At 38.9% G+C, this 23,509-nt stretch overlaps 2 protein-coding genes across 2 annotated transcripts in view; both read right to left on the reverse strand.

The window, feature by feature from the left end:
* Nucleotides 1–77: 77 nt before the first annotated feature.
* Nucleotides 78–18,546, reverse strand: LOC134003255 (MAGUK p55 subfamily member 3-like). Its single transcript, XM_062442393.1, has 19 exons — nucleotides 18,378–18,546; nucleotides 10,698–10,882; nucleotides 10,051–10,169; nucleotides 9,575–9,652; nucleotides 9,342–9,422; nucleotides 8,673–8,810; nucleotides 7,859–7,940; nucleotides 7,305–7,390; nucleotides 7,134–7,208; nucleotides 6,524–6,720; nucleotides 6,143–6,207; nucleotides 5,435–5,452; nucleotides 5,128–5,169; nucleotides 3,234–3,386; nucleotides 3,025–3,105; nucleotides 2,492–2,585; nucleotides 2,191–2,299; nucleotides 866–985; nucleotides 78–702 (listed from the first exon to the last, which is right to left on the reverse strand). Exons 2-19 carry the CDS (start codon nucleotides 10,732–10,734, stop codon nucleotides 523–525), a joined length of 1,755 nt encoding a protein of 584 aa, XP_062298377.1. The 5' UTR covers nucleotides 10,735–10,882; nucleotides 18,378–18,546; the 3' UTR covers nucleotides 78–522.
* A 2,708-nt stretch (nucleotides 18,547–21,254) lies between these two features.
* Nucleotides 21,255–23,509, reverse strand: part of lrp2b (low density lipoprotein receptor-related protein 2b) — a 36,622-nt gene continuing 34,367 nt past the window's right edge. The window contains exons 72-78 of the mRNA XM_062443232.1: nucleotides 23,264–23,383; nucleotides 22,880–22,967; nucleotides 22,626–22,690; nucleotides 22,293–22,510; nucleotides 21,816–21,947; nucleotides 21,502–21,591; nucleotides 21,255–21,365 (exon numbers count right to left, since the gene is read on the reverse strand). Of these exons, the coding sequence (XP_062299216.1) occupies nucleotides 21,255–21,365; nucleotides 21,502–21,591; nucleotides 21,816–21,947; nucleotides 22,293–22,510; nucleotides 22,626–22,690; nucleotides 22,880–22,967; nucleotides 23,264–23,383 (824 nt within the window). The remainder of the gene's footprint in view (nucleotides 21,366–21,501; nucleotides 21,592–21,815; nucleotides 21,948–22,292; nucleotides 22,511–22,625; nucleotides 22,691–22,879; nucleotides 22,968–23,263; nucleotides 23,384–23,509) is intronic.

Consider the following 23,509-nt stretch of genomic DNA (forward strand, 5'->3'; position numbering starts at 1 on the left):
AATCACTTAAAGTCAGGTAACGGTAACAAACACAATTTCCAGCATGAGCAGATAGTCTGCACATTTATTTTTTCACTGTACAGTGGTAAGTTTTAGATATGGCACTTCACATTATAGCTGCTATCATATCGTAGATGTCATACATAATTGATCATACTAAGTACAGATCTTGCTTTTGGGACTTTGTCCTACATGCATGTACTACTACATTCCTGTCAGCTGTTACACGGCCATTGTACAGTTTAGATATACAGTATGGACATCAGCACTGTATCTGTATTACAATCTCAGTCATTTCACACTGAACAATCTAAAACAGAAAGGCTCATTTGATACTCAGACTGATGAAAAAGCAGCTTTTAGTCTGTTGCAGATGTTCTTACATGATCAACTATCACAAACCTTAATTTGTGGAACGGTTAGTCTGGCAGTAAACACTGGATCACATCAACAGTTTTATTTGTCCTCCACACTCAGTGGTCCACTGTCCCTACTTGATCTAGTCAAGCTCAGGTTAGCCACTTAGGTCCTCACCCAGGAGACAGGCACCCACTGAGGCTCCGTCTGCACCCTCTCCAGTACGACCTGGAGCTCTGCTAAGGCACTGGCTGGGTCCTCCTTCACCAAGACATAGTCTACCCAATGCCCGTAGCACTCGTCCATGCGCTCCGCCGACTGCTTCATTTCTTCTAGGTCGTCATCCTGTGCAGTGAGGGGAGAGGAATAGTGTTAAGTTGTTAATACATGGCTCAGTCGGCACACAGGCACAAATTGTTACAGTGCTGAGTTCAGAAAAAGGTTTGCTTCAAACAGCTTCTGTGAAGAAACAGTCAGCCGGCCACAGCAGGGCTCTCATGTGACTCACCGTGATTCCTGTGCTGAGTGAGGAAGAGGATCCGAGACGTTTCCTTTGACTGTCAAAGATGCAAGGTCTCACAAAGATGACATATGGTTTGAACTCAGCGGTACGTAGAGTCTTCACTGCCTGAATGGAAGAAAAACTTAATTGTACCAACTACAAACAGCAGCGTTACAAATATATAGGAAATTTTTATGAATAGTGTAGATGGTGTACAGTCCTCCACGGGCCTTTTAAAAAGTTTTAAGTACATAAACATTAAATATACTAAAGCAGTTTTGCTGGGGGGGAAATATTTGTGTTCCTCAGATCATTTTTTTTATTCTGGTAACAGTGGGTCATGATGTGTCTGTTTCAGAGTGGTTCATCTCTACTGAGGTTGGCTGGGATATACAGCTGCCTTGATAGGCTGGCTGTCTCCCATGGTAGCCGAGGTCAGATGGAGATATGATGTGCTTTTCTGTATACAGTACGTTCAGACTAGTCTCCTCTTAGAATTGATAGCAAGTGACCTGTGTGCAGACTATATGAGTTCAGTTGCTCGAGCTTAAATAAAAGTTCTTTACTTTAAATAAATCAGCTCTCTGACATAGGCAATGTAGACTGAATCCAGATTTGGCCGTGCTTTAAAATATGATGAGTAAAATCTTAAAAGGACTGGTTCACAATTTTGGTCAGGTGTCCACATTAATATTGAAATATAATAATTTCTGCTGTCCATTCTGAGCATTACAAGATAACACACAAAATACAAGTGAAGGGCATCAAAATCCAATCCAAAATGTATTTTAATGTTTATCTGAAGCTCATGTGAGGCTTTCATCCTAAGTAGTCAAATCAAGTAAATATCTTTCAGCTGTAGTCTTAAGTGCCTTTAACTCCATCTTTTTGTTACTATAGTTCCACCACAGCTTAACAGGGAAACACTGATGAAAGACAAAGAGGAAATTTGATGCCAAAAAAACTGTACATGTGGCAGACAACCACTTTATATGACTAACTCAGTCTGCTCAAGCCTTATATAAACTATGACTATAGACACTGTGGATTTTGCCCCCCATCACTTAGACTGAAAGTGCATTTGAATGGGATATTTTAATAGTCAGTATAAACAAGAGGAATGATTACAATGAGAAAAACCTCTCAGTCTTCATATGAACACATGGCTGTTGTTTAAAGATAGACTAACTAATTTAAAAGTGGGAAAATACAGTTTCTAATTAGCACTAACTAAAATTTCCCCTGCTTCATTAATGTATGTCTACATGCTTTTTATTCCTTATATATTTATTATAATAAAAATGTATTTGATTGTCAGTGTAGATACTAACCTCTGGTTGCACATCCACCAGACAAACCTTGTTTTGATCCAAAATTCTGTGGATGGACTCCAAACTGGTGCCATACAGATTGTCTTTATACTCCCCATATTCAATAAGTCTGCAAAAAAAACAGGACCATCAATGATTTACTCACGCAAAAAATTGTAAATCGAGCCGAACAGATTGGGCACTTCAGTGCTAACAAATTTTAAAGTAAAACAAACTTGTATATAAAATGAATACAAGTGTCTGAAACATTACAATATGTAGTAAATCATGTCTTGGATAATATCCTGTATCCAATACTCACTTGCCATTCTGGATGTCTGCCTCGAAAGCTGCTTTAGTGATGAAATGGTACTCCACTCCTTCTCTCTCATGACACTTTCTGGCTCTAGTGGTGTCTTCAGGCCACATGTTAAAACACAATTAGGGGAAGATGGTGAAATTAGTCACCGACTGCTTGCATGCCTTTGAATATGTCAGTAAGAGCCTGTGCGGTATGTAATGGCATGGATAAAACATTGTCCTCTAAAGCAAAATATCACATTTTTTTTGGTGTTTAAAACACTTGACCCTGCTCAAATACAAAAATACGCCACAGACGATGAAAATGTTGCCACAGTAGTTTTGTGTGAGGAAATCTCCATTGGTGGATAACAATGATCTTCCAAAAGTAGATTAATTTTTAAAATCCTAGATCAAAGGCATTACAGCAGCTAAAAGGTACTCAGGTGAAACCCACAGCATTTTAACTACAGACCCAGAACAAATCTGCAGCTTTATAGTGACTGCATAGTGGCAGTAAAAAAAAAAAAACAATACACAGAAAATTGAACTCACGAGGCACAGCCAAGCCACTATGTCGGGGATTCTCAGTGATCACCTTCTGTTTGAGCTCACTGATCCGAGCTCCCAGAGAACCTGTGACATAGACAATCATCAATCCTTAATTTCAATCTCACACCTAGTGTCACAAAGTGTTTCATTGTTGAGAATTAATGTTTAGTTTTTTTAATTTAAGATGTCAACAAAAACCACGGTTGACCTACCTATCATTACTATGAGGCGGGGCCTCTCACCAGGACGGGGAAGATATTGTGTGACTTCCTCGTAAATCAGGAAATCTGTGTGATTTGCATCTGGATTATGAGGTTCTCCTGCCTGGCGATCTTTCTTGTGCCTGAAACTTCTGCGCAGGCTCGCTGTGGTCAAAGACATGTAGGTAGAAATGTAAAATGGACCATGATCCATATACTGAAGAACATTTTTTGTGCAGATTACACGGCCAGCTTGATACTGGAACTGAAAATGAGGTAAAAAGCAACCTGAAAATCACACTATTTTCATTCCAGGATTTGTCTGACTCCCTGACTGAAATCATCCACACATCAAACAACACAGACACACTGAACAACACCAGTATAAATCAGTAAGAGTACCTGAGTAAAAATCCCATGAGAAAGCATGGCCACAGAAGGCAGGAGCTGCCTTACTCTTGGGAGAAACTACAGCTCATATTAGACCATTTATTCAACCAGCTTAAATCGCACCAACAGAACAGAAGCTTGGAAGCCATGCATGCTGCATCTACCTTTTCACCAGACACAAACAAAGCACTGTAATCATGTAAGCGTGACAAGAGGCCATTTGTAAAGCACAATGTGAAATAAACAAGAGACCACAAAGCCTGTGTGAGAAGCTCAGTGTCTATAGCAAACGGCACAAAAAGCCCGCAAGAGTCACAAGCACGCACGTACAGATGAAGTGTAGAACACTGAGCTTCTTTTAATACAAAATGGGAGCATGAAGATACACCCAAAACAAACACAATGCCCCTCATTAATTTCTGAAAGATACTGAAAAAACATGTTACTGTTTCAGCAGAACTTAAGCTCTTTTTAACCTCCATAATATTCTCATAATTTCCCATTATACCAATTGAATAAAACAAAATTATCACAACTGCTTCACTGTAGAGCTACTTGCTTCTTATTCACCTATAAGAACAATGCTGCTTTTAAAAGCTCGACTGCTATATTAGCAAACATTGGCTTAACACGGAAACTGTTCATCTGCATTGGTAGTGTATATGTTAGCATTTAGAAACTGTAATCTAAAAATGCCAAAGATGTTAGAGGTTAGAAACAGTGTCGCCATTACATAGTTTGTCCACCAGAGAGCACTGACCATATCATATCAGGGTCAATTCTTTAATAACCATATTTAAAGGAGAATTTATTATTGATATTGTATGTAATCAATGAATAAATAAATAAAAAATATCAGTCAATCATTATCAAATTTTAAAAACTTTTTCTCAAATATCAATATTAAATCCAGTATTGGTCACTCAGGCTATACTGCTTATCATGTTGCTAGTCTTCCTTTTACTAATTCATTAATTTACTTTGCACTAAGCATGCATAAAAGATAAAGAAAGTAATGAAGCACCCACTTAAAATATGTAGAATTTACTCATAATTTTAAACACATCTCATATTGGACTGGGAACCAATACTGTGAATGGACTTGAGTGAGGCTGTGTGTAAGAGTTTGGTTAAGTGCAAGCTGCATGATGGACTAAGATACTGCTTTCAAGCACAAAAAACCCCACAGAAGCACAGTCACATGAAGTAAATAAGAGAAGCCAGGAAGCCTGATGGACACACTGAACACATTGCCAACTTTCTCTTTGTGGTTTTAAATCTGTTTTCAAATAGGTAAAGAGTCCTGAGGCGAGATGTTACATCTGGTGTTGAGATCAAAGAAGAAACCAGCTGAAACCTGCTCTCATCCTCCTATCAAAACCAAAGCAATCTACTACTACAACCTCTAAGATGAACAGTTTGCAGATTCTGGAAGAAGGGATGGATTAGCACACAGATTTAGCAGAAATGTGATGTAGCGGCGATTAATGTAAACGCATCGATCGGGCCTCCTCACCTATGTCCTTTCCATTCAGAGCACCCTCACTGTCACAGTCTTCTGTAGGGTGGCAAGCAGGAAGAGAAGACAGGGTAAGAGGAGGGAGGTGAGGTTGAAGTTGAGGATACAGTAACTATCAGGGCGAGAAGGGAGGTTTTTGTGGGTATATATGCAACTGTAAAGGGGAAAAGGGGTTAATTGCAGGGGTGAAAGGTGCGCCAGAATCTGTGTTTTTGTGTTTCAGGTTGGATGCTATCAATGAAAGCATGCTTTATGAAGGACAGGAATGAGAGATGATTTCTAATATGAGGGTTTATCCACATACCTCTCTCAGTCCGATCATCTGAGGTTGGCAATGCAAGGAATGACATACAGTATCACTGTAGAGACGGAGAATATTACAACCACTGTTCTTCTAATGTACCGTTTTTCAGATTCACCATAGAAACTGTTCAGGACTTTCAACTAGTTTTGTAAATTCCACATCTTAAATTGTATCTAGTTTTAGAAATACATATAATGTATTAGTTTCTCTTTCTCTCCTCTCTTTTATATATATTTGCATAATTAACTTCTACATGGATTCACAGTGTTTGGGAGTTTAGTATTTATACAGATAGATACATGAAAACAACCGACTTCAGCACCATCTGCTTTTTTTCGAACCTTTTTGCTGCATTTCACTTTTAGGAATTAGATTAGGAAATTAAACTATGGATTATGGAAAATAAAGAGGAGAGAGAGACGGTGTGGTGACATACAACGAAGATCTGCTGCCAGAATCAAACCACGGACGCTGCATGTGGCCTGCCCCTTATCCAGTAGGCTAGCAGGGCACACCGGATTACATATTTTGTATAGAGATTTAACCTTAGATCCCCTGTTTTGTTTTCATAATCTCTTTTTCTGTATCTCCTTGGCTAGATTGGATTTGACCTGCAATATAAGCATTATTTGGCCCTCTAAGCCTCTTGTACATTTATGGTTATATATGGGAGGCAATTTTTGATTACCGAGGTAAAACAAGGCTTACATGTATCGACTTTGGGGGACACAGGAACAGGGTAGGAACCCATTTTCATCCTGTATCTCAACCGCCTGAGAAAGAAAAAAATGAAAGAAAAAAGACAAAGGTTTATTTTTGATTTGAAAAGGGCAACCATTACCAAAAAGATGGAGTTGTAGTAACAAGTGATACACTCTAAAGTGATAAAAACAATTTTAAATACCTTTTTTAAAACTTGTTAAATCAATAAATTATAATTCTAAACTAAACTTTAAGTAATTATTATCTATATGTTATCATTTACCTCAAAGTTTTGCATGTTTGGTGTCTGCAACCATGTCTTACAATGACAGAAATGCTGAAATACTTTAATTCTCCTCAAATGTTACAGCAGAAATGATGCAGTACCTCTCCTGAAACTGTATGGAGGGGACGAGGGCAGCACGCAGGTTGCAATCGGCCACCCTCTTGGCCTGCCACCAGGTGGCGTCTTCCTGGCTTACCACCTGAAGAATGTCCCCCCTTTTGAAAGGAAGTCCTGCCTCTTGACATGGAGTGGCCTTATCTTCAAAAGGTGTGTAGTCAAACAAAGCTCTAAGGTAGACCTGGAAGGAGAAGGAATATTATGTTAGCGCGGAATTAATCCATTCATTAATTAAAGCCAGCAGCCACTTAGCTGTTTCCTCCATTTGCAGTATTTATGCTAAGCCAAGCTAAATTGGGTGTAGCTTCCTCAATGTAGACATATGGAGGTGTTATCAATCTTCTCATTTAAATCCTCACCAAAAAAAGCGTATTTTCACAAATATCAAACAATTCATTATTTAAACGTATCAAAATATAAATGATTCTGTTCCCAATAATATTATCCATGAGTGTCAAAGTTTTTATTTAGAAAATTATTAAAAACATCAACTAATTAAATAGGCATCGTCACAGCCTTTGTGGAAGTATTAAGTGGGTATTGCATCAGACTTTGAGGCAGAAAGTTAAAAGAAATGAAGAAATGCGTCCTCACCCTGCTTTCCTTCAGTTTGTCGTCTTCTACAACAGCTGGGATGATTTTCAGAGTGATGGAGCCTTGTGACTGGGACTGATCAAAAACAGCAGAACTATTATCTCCAGTATTCATCATTTAACAACAACAGTAACTGAACTTATATGATTGTACATTAAATACGTCTGTTACCAGAATCTGACTAATTTCATCTGGCCTTTTGTGGGTTATCAGGTTTCCATTAACCTCCCGAAGCTCATCTCCAACATGCACCAGACCTGGAAACACAAACAGTCTATTGAAATCAAGTCTACTAGCCAAGGAAAATAAAGCATAGGAATATTGCGGTATGTGTTTTCAAAGTGCGAGACTCAACTGTTAACAACAACACAAAAAAAACACAACACGACTTTCCGTTGGCATAAAGTCGATAACATCACCATGGCAACAGCCAGGAACGACCCTTGTTTGTAATCTCAAAATATGCAATCTTGTGGCACTAATCTGAAGGATTTGATCTCTGGTGACAGTTCATGGGGTTACACAACATAATCTCCTCACTTCTCTGTCAGTGTATTAGTAGTGATAAGAAAGTCCTGTTGACAGAAAGTTCACACTGAACATCTAAGAGGAAGAAGAGCTGTCAGATTCATTTCATATGTCACTTTACTGCAGATGGGTTTATCATAGTGATAATAGAGTTTGAGCACATGTGCATCATAATGTGTGAACTCTGTTGCTCTCACCACTGCGGTCAGCTGCCCCTCCCCTCATGATTCTGGCCACGATAACAGCTCCTGTCGCCTCGTCTCTCCGAATAGTTGCACCCTGGTGGAAGAGACCAATCAATAAAGCAAATGTCTACTCTTAGCTGACCTGATAGAATACTCTGGTTAACAGATAATAGCTTCTCCCTGTGTGCAGGTTAATGGCTTTTGCTGGAAAAATTACTATCAGTTGACAGAACTCTTGTGTAGGGCTGTGACTAACGATTATTTTCATGACCAATCAATCTGCTGATCATTTTCTTCACTTTTTTCATCTATAATCAATCATGTCATCTATCATGTACAACACAGAAAACGTTAACATTCTCACATTTCAGAAGCTTCAACCAGCAAATATTTGGCATTTTGCACAGAATAGTTGGCAATTCATTTTCTGTTGATTGAGAAATGGTTACAGCTCTACCCTTGTGTGAGAGGAGTGATGATTGATCATTGGAGAGCGCTTCTGCTGTTTAAAGAGATAGTTTGTATTTTTTGAAATGGGGTTGTATGAAGTACTCCGCTAATTAGCAGTCATCTAAAAAAATCATTAACAGCTTACATTTCTCTTTTGTTCTTCAGCACACTCAAACACAGTACTTCTGAGTTTAGACATTAGACATATCCTGGAGCATGGATTTTGTTTTTTTTCCACACAGAGACGCACACTTCTACCCGAGAGCTCTCTAAATCAGCTCTCACTGTTGCTCACACTAAATGAGTTTTAAAGCCTCACTTGAGGGCGAGGTGAAAATTGTAGTTGATGCCCTTATTTTTGTCTGGCGGCTCTCACCAGGGGCTCTTTGTTCTTTACCAGGCGGACAATCTTCACTGACTCCTCATCCATGTCGTAGTCCAGATCCTCCGGCAGCGGCGGCAGCACGGGGTCGAAGTTCTTTTGGGCCACTGTATCGTGGGCTGACAGCACAGCCTGCATGAGCAATTTGAATAAAGATACAAACACACTCACATAGATAAGACAACATCAGAACACCATAGAGAGAGAGAGAGAGAGAGAGAGAGAGAGAGAGAGAGAGAGAGAGAGAGAGAGAGAGAGAGAGAGAGAGAGAGAGAGAGAGAGAGAGAGAGAGAGAGAGAGAGAGAGAGAGAGACCGAGGGAAAACACAGCTGACTGCTTTTGCTAATGACTGTTCCCGCTTCCGTCATCTCTTCCCACTCCCCAGAAAGCCAATAAATTGACCAAAATCATTTGATAAGAGTAATTACAGAGTCTTGTCTGTGTCTGAGGGCCGAGGAAAGGGGCAAAGACAGACAGCTCTGACACTGGTGTTATGTAATACATGTTCAACTTAGAGGGAAAATCAGAGCAGCTCAGGGTGAAAGCAGTCAGAGGCAGCAAAATTAAAGAGATCAGGCCTCAGAGGGAAGGGGAGACTGTCTAGGCTGACAGAAAAGAGGCGCTGATGAGCACTCATCAATTTCTGTAAATGTGTGTGTGTACCTTGAGGTGAGGGGTGCTCAGCAGGAGAAGCAGTTCTCTCTCATCATCCTCCAGTGGTCCATTCTGAAGCTCTTCTGCCAGCTGACAATTTCAGAAAATTAAACTAACTAATTAAAATGTCTTTGTTGGATCATGATAAACGTTTACTGGTACTTGGAAGTTATTACAATATTATTAATCCAATATTCTGATTAAAACTAGGTATTGGAATATTGAAGACAGATTGCACCTACATCCTCTGCCAGACAGGAGGCGCTGTGCAGAACTGGATTTGGGCTCTGTTTCTCGTACTGCTTCAATTTCTCGTGAATCTGCAATGTTACAGGTTTAATTAACACACAGGCACACACAAAAAAATTATTAATTTACATGAAACCGAGCAGCCAGAAAGCCGGTTTTCCAAAAAACAGTTTTACTTCTTGTAGAAAATATTGGGAACTTTATCAATGAATATATACAGACATGTATTATGCTTATATCAACTTCTGGTGAGACAGTCGGATGATGTTGCATTCATGAGCAATTTGCACATAAAAATCCACTTTGCAGCAGCTTGTTTGATATTGATAGATATTTCCACTCTGCCCACTGAGTGCCATCTTGTTTATTTAATGAATAGCTAATGCAAAAAAAAACACTAGACTAGATGTTCCTTTATAAACATGATTTTTTTTTGCAGCTACTGAGACACTCTCTGCATTTACTGTACCTTCATGAGGTAACCAAGGCTTTTTTCACTAAAGACATCTTTGAGGAAGACTAGGTCGTCCTTATAGTTGGCATCAGGGTGGAGCTGAGAGGTGAGCAGGGCCAGGGTCTCATGCAGCCCTATATGGATCATACAGACCAAGATTCACCACCCACTGTCTATCACAAACTAAAAGAAATCCACAGGTAATGACTGGAAAACAAAACATCCCTTTTTCATATTTACTTGAACATGAAATATGTGCTTTCTAGCTTGTTTGGGGATTATAAAAAAGGACAATCAACAACCAAATAAACTTAGATCTATGGATTGGCCTTTGTTTCTTTTAACTAACACTAATGGCATTACATTTTGATCTGAATTGAACAAAAGGGGATAAAAGATCTGAAATTTGGATCTGACATTTGAAAAGTCCAACTGTTGCCACCAAATAAAAGGCCTGAAATCCAACACATTTCCTATTTGCAGTATACATTATATGGTTATGTTTATTACCTGCCTGCCTTGCATTTACAAACTCTGTAATTTACAGGAAGATTCTGAACATCTGTTATGTATATGGGTATTAAAATACATGCATTATTTATAGGGATATAAAATGCATCAGAGAGCATGAGCAAGCAGCTTGAACATATGTTTGGCTGTACCTGTGTTTGCAGACACGATGGGCATGGCTTCAATCATCCACAGGAGGCAGGAGGGTGCAGAAGGGGTGGGGGGTGTGGGGAGAGAAAGAGGGAAGGAGGGAAAAACAAAGGCGGTGGGTGTTCTCCGCTGGCCTCCTCTGTTCTGGCTCCTCACGTATGGCCAAGGTGTAAAATCAAAGTCACAACTGCAAAATTAAAACAAGAAGACAAAACAGATGGTGACTCCATATAAGGGAGGAGACATAGACTGCCTAATCCAGGATTTCCTCACAAAATTCAAAATCATGAGATTAGTCTAAAATTATTCACGCTTGAAAAAAGTGCCTCTTCATTTGCAGTAGAAGATTTGGAAGTAATATTTTAAAACTGTGTAAAAATAACAATAAAAACAAGAGTTTGTCCTCTTAGTGCTGTTGATGGACACTTAGTAAAGCTTAGTAAAGTATATTTTCTCATCTAAATTGAATATGAAAATACATTTTGAAATGTCCATTGACCAGCTTTGCTTTGACAGTGATGAATGAACCATTACTGTGCCAGAGTTTCTAATTAATTAAAAGCTGCTCTCATTACGCAGGCAAAAAGCACCAGTTTGATTGTAAACTGCGTGACACGGAGAAAAGTAAGGTCAGATAATACTGACCCCTTTTGTCTAATAAGGCCCCTCATCTTTTTTGTTCCCATGGCAACGCTATAGTGGCAATGATTCGCTCTGTGTGCAGATTAATTAAATGCTATTTGATTTGTTCCATATTGGTAACTTCACTAATTCAGCATTGTCTCCGAGGGAAGATGAAGTGTGTCTAAACTTTTGGCTGGTGCTGTACGTGCAGAATTTAACATTAGGAGGCTGTTTTCACATTTATCTGCTCAGTTTAGACCGTATAACTACAAGTATGATTTGTGACATCACAAGTAGTTTGGAGCCAGTCATGGTCCACTATTCAATTTACACAAATGTGCATCCGGTGCACGATCACTGAGAATGAACTCTTATTATCCAAAGTAGAGTTTTATAGTTACAGCATACAAGATTTCTGGAGGGAATCTTTAAGTAAAATCTACCCAAAAACCAAAAGTTAGCAAAGGTAAAATGAAAACAAAAGGCTCTTTTAGTTTGTATTTCTTGGGTACCTTCTTTATATCTTAGTGACATTTTTTTTTATTCCGAGACATGACGCCTGCATCCAGACATTTCCAGCACCGTTTGACAGAATAAAGCTTTCAGACAACTCTTCAAAGGTGAAACATTTTTGTGTTGGTTGATAAGAGCAGCAAAGAGACCAAGACACTACAGTGGGCCAGGATTCAATGCAGCCACCTTTTTCCTGCTGCAGACAGCTGTTGCATCTTTATGGGCCTGTATTTAGGCAAAATATGCTAAATGGCAGTTTATATTCTCAGCAGCTGGAAAGGCTACTCCATGCAAAACATAAACTACTAATTAAAAAGACTATTTTGAAGTAGCTGGGCAAACAAAAACAAAAAAATTACAAACATTATGTTTACCCTTTTTTGTCACTGGTGTGACAGTCCATCAGGAGTATAATGTATGAAAAATAAAAGTTTTACTGTGGAAGCAGCATTTCATTTGAATTACAAACTACAAAACAATACTGCAGCTTTTTTGTGACAATTTCCAAAGCAGGCAAATCAGCTCAGCTCATTGTTAGACATCCACTGCAAACACACACTTGACAGCCATAAACAGCACCTGTTCAGCATATTGGCAAACAGCAAGCTGACAAGCCCTCGTCAAATGTATTTACGAGACAAATGATTGAAGACATCCATCAACTTTATGAATTTTCCTTGTTCTTGCTTGTTATTTATACAGAATTCAATCATACCGAAAATGGTTTGTCTCAGCAGAATTCCTCCTTTTGTATCCCAGAGTTGTTGAAAACAATTCCTACTTCGCTGTTTTTTTATAAACTTCTGTCACTTTCATCAAAACAATGAGTTACTTTTGTCTCATGGTAATTAAAAACTAAACTTTCCCCTAGTGGGCTGATAATGTTTACTGACTGCCAAAGAAAAACACAAAAGACAAGCTGGCATCCTTCCAAATTGACAATTAGAATAAACAAAAGCACAAATATATAAGTGCATCTGTATTTATATTTATTTATTTATTACTGCCATTATTATACTCTCTATTTTTTACCCATAGTGTATTTTATCTGTTTCATCGTTTGCTGGTTTATGTTTATGTTTATTGTCTGTGCTATTTTTATGTTTATTAGCCACAGAATCACACAATTCCGTTGTACTGCTGTGCAATGACAATAAAGGCACTGAATTGAACATCTTTGTTGAGATGGTAACTTGTGTTCATAAAGCCCAGGATGCTGCCATATAAAATGTTTAAGACAAATAACTGTAATTGCGCCTTAGATTGCTGAGCAGTGTTGCCAAAGCAACCTATGAACCGCTCTGCAATGTGCTATTCCACATTAGCCACATCACATGCCATATTTATAGTCAGGGCTGCTAACTCAGGCATTGACAGTGAGACTCACGCGCTCACACTCTCCACGTGCTCACAAGCCAAAAATCCATTTTCTTCAGTGAAAAACCAATTCATTACTGATAACGCTGGAGCATGAAAAAAGGATACTGACAGCGCATGGACAGACAAGACAGAGCAGCACAGCACAACAGCAGGAAAGCGAAAAATACACATGAATCAAAATCAAATTCACTTACTCCATACAGCTAACTGGAGAATGAAATCACGTTTCATATTATAGTAGTTTTTTCTTTCTCCTACAAACTCCCAGATTATATAAAGCACCTGTTAGCCTATCCTCACTCTTTTGGGTCCAGTCCTCTGTCTCTGTTGTGGCTGGTTGTATTTGGTGATACAAGCATGTAGTTAAAGTGATCACTTAATATGCACAAGGTAGCCTTTTTTATACTGCATACTTAATTGACTGCCTTCTGTTCTAGCTTTGATCTGACGTGATGGCTGAGTGTATTGTGTATTGGAACTCCACTGTGGTCCTGCCCACCTTTTTGAGTGATCCTGTGTGTTAATGTCTCATACCAGAGGATCTCATACCAGGTGTAGGATCATGACATCAAAATGTATCATTTTAGTATGCAGCACAGTGAGCTCTGTTAATTCCTGTTCTCATTTTGTAGGTTCAGGTGCAGTTTTGCTCCTTATTGTTTTGCTTAGCCTTCTGGTGGGTTTTGCTTGATTGTCATTCTTGTGCCTGAGTTGTTTGTGATTCTTTTCATATTAGTTATCTTTCTTTCAGCTAAGCATATGCCATATTGTTTGGAGGCTGGGCACCTATGGTGAGGTCCCTGCACTTTATGCATGTGAGTAATGTGAGCACTGGGACACGAATGACGATTGCACCATTTTGCTGTGAGGACTGCTGTGTTGCACTTGAGATGAGTAAGCACCTCTGGGCATACCTCAGTGTAAAGTCTGTCTCTCCACAAGTGGCTTCAGCTCAGTTTCCACAGTCTTGCTTAGTTTATATTGGACTGGTAGTTTGAGATACTTAATATTTTGATTTTAAATCAAGGCCTTTTTAGCAATTACTGCAATAAAACACTATCTTTATTCCCCTTATTGGTATCAGTAGCTTTCACTTGGCTATTAATATTCTCTAACCCCAGCAGTTCTGTCCCTGCCAATTTTATTATTTTCATTATTTCAATAAAATATTTGATTCATTCTGAAAACACATCTGTCTTTGTGTCAGTAACAAGTCTGTGTGCTTTTCCATCACATTTCAAAACAATAGCCAAAGTTCTTGAGACAAGTGCAAACAACTATTTTCCCCAAAATGTCAACTAATTTCCTTCAATGAACTTCGATTTGGCTTCAGTAAATACACACATATCAACAAGCTAGTGTGACGAGTGTCCTGTAATTACATGTTGTCAGTGTCCATGACAGGAGCTTGATCTTTTCACTTGAGTGACCCTCCACCAGGCATCAATAATACTCCCAGATTGATCCAGTCTAATGCTGCGTCAATATCTGTCCCTTCATTCACTCACTCAGCAGGATGTTGACATGGTAGCACTTCTAAAAAAAATTACATTCTGCACATTATCAGGAAAAGAAATACACACATTTCGCCACACTTATTGAGTTACACAGCTTCAACTACTTAAGCATGATGAAGTCTGTGTCATGGAAACTGGAATTAGTGGGATTGAGTTTGGTTAGGCTGCCTTTAAATCATCTATTCACATGTATCAAAATGAGATTAAAAAAAAAAAAAGTCAATATAAATATTGATAGTAAACAAATAGTAGCACATTAAATCAAAATAAAACTCCATTATATTTTATTTAGTTTTTTGTTCACTCCTGTACTGCATAGAGAACGTGCTTCAAACAATGAAGCTAACAGTTCTGCGGTACAACATCATCCTCTGTTTTCAGCTCGCCTCCCTGCACACTTGGCCTTTGTTCCTGACCTTCTTTCTCTCCATCTCTTCTTCACCCCATCCAACTCTCTCTAATTACGAGAGGCTGGAAAGAGCTTAAAACCAACATCTCTCTCCCCCTCTCTCTTTCTCTCTATTTCCCTCTCACTCTCTCTATGTATATCTCTCTCTCTTTCTCCCTCTCTGAGTCTATCATCTATATACTTAAGGTTCCCACCGGCCATATGGTGGGCATTAGCTGGCCTCCTTGATTTAAGACAGCAATGGTCACGGCTGTATGCATCACTGAGGATTTCCATGAATACAATGACGTAGATTAGACAGGGCTGGTAGATTAGAAGAGCAACCCAACAGCAACATGTACAATATGTAGCTATAAGGATTGACCTTTTCTACCTAATACAGATCAATATGAAATAGATTTTTATATACCTGTACTAGTTAACATCAAACAGAAAGACTAAACACATGAAAACAAAGCTGGAATAAGTTAATTAACTGAAGAGTTGATTGATAGCAAATTGACTGACTACATTTTAATAATTGATAAATGACTTTAAATGATTTCTCCATCTTATATCATTATAAACTAAATCCCTTTAAGTAATTTGAGGACGTTTAAGAATTTACAATGAGCATTTGTCCTTGTTTTTACACAATTTGATGAGCACTTTTACAGACTCTCTCACTTGAGAACAAAGATATCAGTGTTATTGAGATTCAGCTGTCTGTTTTGTGCTTATTAGAACATGTTAGCATGGCAACAATGAATCAATTTTAACAAATGAAGATCAACAGTAAACTGCCCACTGCTGTGTATAGTGTTCATGCTGTAAGGTATTACTGGCGAGTACGAATTGAAAAACCCTTCATGCTGATTAAAATTAAAGGGGACCTATTATGCTTCTTTCCAGCTCTATATTTTTATTCTGAGACTAGAGTAGCTTTGCATGATTCACGTATTTATCTTATACTGGCCCTTTATGCAGCCCGTCAGTTCAGCCTCTGTCTCTTAGCAGGCAGTCTTAGCTTCTGTCTCTTTTCATTTGCTGTGTCTCATTTCTGTAAAGGAGGGATTAACAGAGTTTCTCAAAGACACCTCAACAGATTTACAATCTGATATTATACTGAAAACTATTGGCAGTTTGGAGTTTTGACCTTGAGATAATCAGCATTGTTTATGCATCCTCTTGTTTACTACTACACGTTTAAATGGCTCACAAGCACTGTGATGTGTCTCGTGCTATGGTTTTATTATTGTTTTTATAATTAGTAGTCATGTTTTTTCACCCATTGATAAAGAGAGACTGGCTGCTGAATGTCATATTCAAATGCCTTTTCTTCTCTCTCTCTCACTCATTGTCACTTTTGATTGTTTTTTTCCTTACAAAACTTCATGATTGGACCAAAATAATTCATCCTATTGCTAAACTGGGCACCAACACAATCTACAGTCAATTCTGCATATGTAGTTCTTTACCACACTAACATTGTATTCACAGTGCTTAACCTTATGTCACTGTCCTCCCTACTCACACACACACATACATACACACACACCACCTGTTTGCCAGACTCATTTGCTGTTGGACGGGCCCCCAGAGGAAGACAGAGAGGGGCGAGGTCGCCAACACAGATAATGCCATCTGCCCAAAACATTGTGTGTATGTGTGTGTTTGTGTGTGTGTGTGTGTGTGTGTGTGTGTGTGTGTGTGTGTGTGTGTGTGTGTGTGTGTGTGTGTTGGGGAAGGGGAGGGTACTATCTAGAATTTCATCCACCACCTTTGATACCACCCACATGGCTGAGCTGAAATATTTGGATATGACAGATTTCATTCCAATATCCATTAAAATAAAAACAGATGTCTGATGTACCTTTCACATAGATATAAGATTTATACGGTGTTTCTCATTCATAAATGACACATTCTTTAGTGGAAAAACAGATGGGATATAATGCCTGAATCCCAAAGTTGGCACAACAGAACAATGCTTGTACAGATCATACTGTAAACAAACATCATAACTCAATCGCCATACAGTGTCCTTGAGATTTAGATTTTAATTGTGCATCGTTGAAAATGCTGGAAAGAAAAGAAAATGTAGCCCAGCAGAGGTCAGTAGCCAGATGGCTCTTAAGAGGCTTATAAGAAGAACATCACTTCTAAAACACCTTCAACACGCCCACTCTGAGACACAACAGGATAAAGAGTCAGGCTGTCCTGCACCTCTAGTGTCGGGAGATTGAATTTGGTGTCTGGGGAAGGAAACCCACATTTATGTGTGTGTGCGTGTGTGTGTATGTGTGTGTGTGTGTGTGTATGTGTGCGTGTGTGTGTGTGTGTGTGTGTGTGTGTGTGTGTGTGTGTGTGTGTGTGTGTGTGTGTGTGTGTGTGTGTGTGTGCAGGCAAACAGGCCAGTGTCTCTTTCACAATTTCAGGATTTTCACAGCTGAGGACCTTGACATGATGGTTGACAAAGTGCCAGTCTGTCTGTGGGGAGCCAAACTTTAGAAGCTTTTGACTGGTGGCCGATGTGAGGCCACCACTGAGCTCATAATGATGTGTATAAATGCGCTGAAGAACAGGCTGTAAAAAGGGGGTCACGGACTGCAAAATGTGTGCCTACAAACAAACAATGTCCTCTTACCAGTCAATTCATGTTTCACTTACATTAAAAACAGCATCATTTACCTAAATTTGGAAAATAGTCATAAAAATCAGACAAGTTTCGAGACCTATGATATCGCCTTTTTCTCTGACTCTCTGGTGCACATTTCTTCCTTAAATATTTGTTTACTATTATCCATGGCCTTGACCTTTACTGAATACCAATATGGCTCTCCAGCCTCTCCTGAAAACCAATAAAACCATAAACCTGTCCTGCCTTGCAGCAAGTCATAGCCTGAGGCTCATCCTGTCTGTGATAATATTGATCAGCTTTTCCCTTTTTATTTAAAGGAAGGAGAATGATCTTTTTCAGACATTTACCTGACACATATGCAGCCCTAGATGCATGACCACATGCAATAATCTCCTCCACTTAATCTAATGTTTGAGTTTACAGGTGATACACAACCCCAGATAACATGCAGCACAGTCATGAATCCTCACAGACATGTGATTGGAAATATGTACGTAAATGACAATAAGGTTTGCATTATTATTTGTGTAATTTAAGAATAATTGACAGTGTCTCTCTCTCACACACATACATACACACTGTGCAGAGTTAGGTCCGTGTACATTAAAAGCATCTTTACCTTGTTGAGGTTCCTCTCAGCTTCAGCGTGCGTGTTTCTGTTGTCTCGACCCGACCGCTCCTCCTTTCACACGAGTGTTTTCTCTTTCTTCTTCCTCTCCTCTGTCTCTCTATTCACTCTACGTCTAGCTGACTAGCACACATTAGGGTTTATTTCTCCGCTCTATCCAATCTTCTTCGCTCATTGAGCCTCTCCTGCCCCTCTGTCTGTCAGTCAGCTCTCTCTCTCTCTCTCTCTCTCTCTCTCTCCTCTCTCTCTCTTCTCTCTCTCTCTCTCTCTCTCTCTCTCTCTCTCTCTCTCTCTCTCTCTCTCTCTCTCTCTCTCTCTCTCTCTCTCTCTCTCTCTCTCTCTCTCTCTCTCTCTCTCTCTCTCTCTCTCTCTCTCTCTCCCCATGTTGCCTTCATGTGCTCCTCGTAAACTCCAGGTGTTCAGTAAGTGCATTCATGTGGCATTCATGACAACGAGGAAGAGAAAATATGCGTTGCCACACACGATATTATTATTATTAAAGGGTTTTGTGTTGTAAATTATTTTCATACAACTATGTACACAATGAGTGAAAATAGCTCTCTGTGTGCCCTTACAGTAATGCAAAAAGCCAAATGAGGCATATGTTCTTCCACATAGGCCCCAAAAACATCAGGTTCATAGTCAGTAAGTTAGCTGTTAGAAGTTATTATATTAATTACTTATAAAATAGGGGTCCATTGAAGATATAAATTAATATGAATATAAAATATAAAGCGAAGTCTGTGTATGAACTTTTAGCAACCTCTCACATTTGTTTACTATAAATCCATGTACATGAGTGTTTTTTGTAAATGTGACTGAATCTTTTATTCGAAAAAATATTTCTTTAGTTTGATCATTTTCTGTGTATGTGGAATCAGTTGGCTTCTACACTCAGATCCTCATATAAAATCATCTTTCTGAACTGAACAGACCACTTCGTTCTGGTCATATTTTGACACCTGCTCTAAACTGACACGTTGAAAGAAAAACAATTCAATTTAAACGAAGCGGTATGACATAATATGCTGTATTCAGAATTGTATATATATATTTTATATTTTATATATATAATTTCCCTACCTCTTTGTATTCACAAAAAATGCGCATATATGGCTGTTTAAGTGTAATGTAATTCAAAACACTACCAACAAATTCTCAGCTTTTCAGAAAAATTGTAATTATTGTATTATTTATTATTGTATTGTAACTGACCGTTTTGACTATTTCTTACAGTCCCTGAAGGCAGCACAGGGTGCACACATGTTTCAAGCTGCATGCCTCTTTGGTCCGCCCCTCTTAAATCCATCCATTACTATTCATTCCCTCCCTCCATGTCTGTCTCTCTGTGAGCTGTACAGTGCTCGTTTTGGCTGATGGTCAGAGACACGTTGTGGGGGACCAGTGGTATGAATACACGGACTATGAATCATCATGGACCACAACCCAGAAACACTGGCCACAGCTTCCTTAACATCCCTCCCTGCTGTGATTCCAGTCTTCTTTACTCCCTCTATGCTCTCTCCTCTTATCTGCCTTTTTCACTTGTCTCTTGTCCCTTTGCTGCCCTAGTTGTTTCAAGCTTAATAAGAGTTGACCTTGATGTATTCAGACGTTTGTGACAGTGGGTGAGGAAGAAGAGAGGAGAGGAGGCATTGTTGCTGCCCTGTGATCACAGTCTCAAATTGTGGATTTCTGTGTGACTAAATGGGTGGTGACAAAGCATTTCATCTTAGTTCACTGGGTCAGATACAGTAGCTGGGGAGCTGTGATGATGGCTGATGATAACACCAGCGGTGAGCAGTGTTTGTGTCAATATGGGGAAGAAAGTGATACAAAGTGGTGTTAATGAAAGAGAGAAAGGATCTTTGTTTAATCAAATGAAATATTTAGTATCAGGGCCTGATAGTCTGCAGACTATTATGGAACCAAAAACACACCAATCAAATTTTAAATAAAGACACAAAATAAATGAATGAACACAGCATTTACAAGTTTTAATCACTATTAATATTATTCAATAAGTCTTATATTAGTTATATTATCATCAATCATGTCTTGCAGTTAAATTGCAAATAAAGTCAACTCTGTGGGTGACACACACAAAATATATATACATATACTTTTTCTCTTGGTTGTCTTGGTTGATTTGTTCCAGCTTTGTAAATATTCTGAGTCTAGCAGCTCTGATGGTATCAGTGTCAGAAATGTTCTGCTTCTTGGACTGTGCAGTTACTTCAGCAGCGATGTATTGTCCGATGAGAATGAAAGTTTCAATCCTGAAACGTGGTCCAGGCTGATCTCTCATATAGAGGTCACATCAGATGTCAGAATCCGGAGCGGACGTGGGTGTCTGTTCCTGTCAGAAAATCACAACAATTTGAAAAAATTGTGTAAGAAATATATAGCATTGTTCCTATAGTTCATTTACCATATTCAAACGTTGTATTTTCAACAAGTGAAGCAAGTTTTCATATCAAAATCAAAATAGACATATATTATTGAGACTTAATGGGTAACATGCTATACAGAACCTGCATGTCAAAATGAAATCTTTGAAGTTCTATTCAATCGTAAACAATGGACTGATTGGAGCTACTGAGTTTGCTCTCATTCTGGACTCACCGTGTATATTGGGTTTTTGAAAGTCACAATACTATCATCTCCAACGGGTTCAGACAGCTGGGAAAGGAAAGAAGAAAATGGAAAGCCTTCAAAAATGGAGTACAAACCCAAATTCACAGCCATGACATCCACTAATGACAAAACAATCCACTAGTGTACATTCCTGACATCGTTAGATACTTTGCTTGCAATTTTTTAAAACATTCAGAGCATGTCATTATTTGTGTTTTCCTCTACTGCGCATCAAGTAACATGTGTCTCCATGACTACCTCTGTGCTCGGAACAGCTGGTTGTGCAGAAGTGACGTCAGCATCTTCTACCTGTGAGTTGTATGCTGGGTTCACAAAGGCTTCCTAAAATGGCGACAAACCATTGAAGTTAAACTGTCATTTTCTGCAATGTGGTATGTTACAGTTAAATGGCTCATTTGTTAATAATGAAAAGAACTTTTTTTGAGACTTTAAATTGGTAATGAATGTTTAAACCCACCTGGTCGTCACTGACAGGTTTGGTTACATGTACTGTGGCTTCGTCCACAACTTGAACCTCTTCCACATATAAGGGATTATTAATGTTCTCCTGCAAACCAGAATGGAAACAAAGGATGATGACAAGGAGTGAATCAAAGTATACATATCATTTGTGTGAAAAAAACCCAACATGTATATCAAAGTGAATTTGGACCAAGCAGCAAGGGACAAGGAAAAATCTGCAAGGGAAAAGGCCATGTAGTATGTCATATACAGGAACTATGCGAGAAATCAATGCACTCTACTGGGGAGCATTTATTGATGTTTATTGACCTCATTTGTTCCAACAGGAGCTGAGGTGGCCGTTGCCAGGCCGTTAGCAACAGGCTCTTCTCCAGCTTCATATGCTGGATTCTCAAAATTCTTCCCATCCGTCTCAACCATGGACACAGACATAGAGGGTACCTAATGAAGATACAGGAAAGTATTGGTATTCGGTAAGAGTTAGTCAAAATGTACTAAAGGAAGTAATTGGAAATATAAAATGTTTGTTTTTGATTTTATACTGACCTCTACTGAATTTAACGTTGTTGCAGTGTCTTCTGTTTTCGATGCATCTGGAGATGAACTATTCCTGAAAAACATCAAGACACATTTGCAATTCAGCAATAACATGATGCAGAAAGCCAAACAGAAAACCTAAAATTGAGTCTAACATGCTACAGTATATTGAAAAAGAAATTGTGAACTAGGAGTTTTATGGTGCACAACTAATTTAGAAACAAAACTTTTAGATATTAAAATTCTGACAGGATTTTTTTTTAATTGTATTGCTTCTCTTCTTGGTCCATCTAACCTGAAGCCTGGCAGGTTGGGCATAGATGGCATGGAGGGCATAGACGGCATGGAGGGCATGGAGGGCATACTGTTGCGTATCCTCTCCATCAGGTTGGTTTTCTGCCTGGTAGCATAAACCAGAACAAGTAGCAAAATCACGATCCCTAATGTCACCCCGATGGCTATCCCAACTAAGAGAGGAGGACACAAGAGGGGGCAGAGGCAGATTAATAATGATGAAAAAGGTTTTCTATCAACAAATGACCTAGAATTTTATTACATTTCTGGAGATAAAATCAAATATACTTGAAGATGCGACCACGTCGAATACACTCATCTCACAGCTGTCACCGTACCACTCTGGTGGACACCTGTGAAACAAAACACAGACGTTACAGTTGTAGCATTTTAGTCTCTGCTTCTCATTTGCATCTCCCCTTCCATCATTAATAGGATAATTTATTTACATACCAACACATCGCAGGTAATTTATCAATTGGTTGCCTCTGGCAAGAATATTATGTTTTCTTTTAACTTTCCTATATGAAAAAATGTCTTACTTGCAGAGAGCCTTGTTGTCATCAAAGTAGCAAGTGCCTCCATTCTGACACTGGCATGGTGGCGGCATGGTGGGTGGTGGGTCAAAACCTGAAATAATTTATTACATGAACAATTATGACAGTGAAAGTAATCTTTCTCCTTGTCAAACAAAAATGTAGCAAGAATTGTTACAGTATCTGCCCTCCTCTGCTATCCTCCCTGGTGTTGTGTCAAAGCTGGGTTTTAAAGTCTATTACAGGTCAACATTATGCAAAGAAACAAGCTAAAAAAAAGTGCAAGTTCTATCAGTGTTCCTGCAATAAAGCTGTGACATTAATTAATGCAACTCCACTACATGATGCTCAACGTATATATGACACATACTGATGAAAGTAAATTCTTACCAGCATCACATTCAGTGTTGCTACCAGGGACAAAGCTGGTACCCTCGGGGCAGGCACAGGTGTAACCTTGTGGTCGGAGCAAACACAGATGGCTGCAGATTCCCTTACATGGATTCTTCACTGCAGAGACAAAGGAAGGGGTTTTATCATTTTACTAAATTAAACTTATATAGTTTATTGTTTATGAAGTTTTAAATTGACAGATTAAAATTGTCTTTTTATTTATCAGTATGGCCAGCACTGTGA

The sequence above is a fragment of the Scomber scombrus genome, chromosome 21, assembly GCF_963691925.1.
Source record: "Scomber scombrus chromosome 21, fScoSco1.1, whole genome shotgun sequence".
Classification (NCBI taxonomy): domain Eukaryota; kingdom Metazoa; phylum Chordata; class Actinopteri; order Scombriformes; family Scombridae; genus Scomber; species Scomber scombrus.

What these genes read in the sequence shown, in the direction of transcription:
- LOC134003255 (XM_062442393.1), bottom strand. Translation starts at nt 10,734, where the DNA reads ATGATTGAAGCCATGCCCATCGTGTCTGCAAACACAG. An exon ending in TAGTGGCTTGGCTGTGCCTC is followed by an intron (nt 2,586 to 3,024) that starts GTGAGTTCAATT and finishes TGTGGCCTGAAG; the next exon opens with ACACCACTAGAGCCAGAAAG. An exon ending in GCAGACATCCAGAATGGCAA is followed by an intron (nt 2,300 to 2,491) that starts GTGAGTATTGGA and finishes TTTTTTTTGCAG; the next exon opens with ACTTATTGAATATGGGGAGT.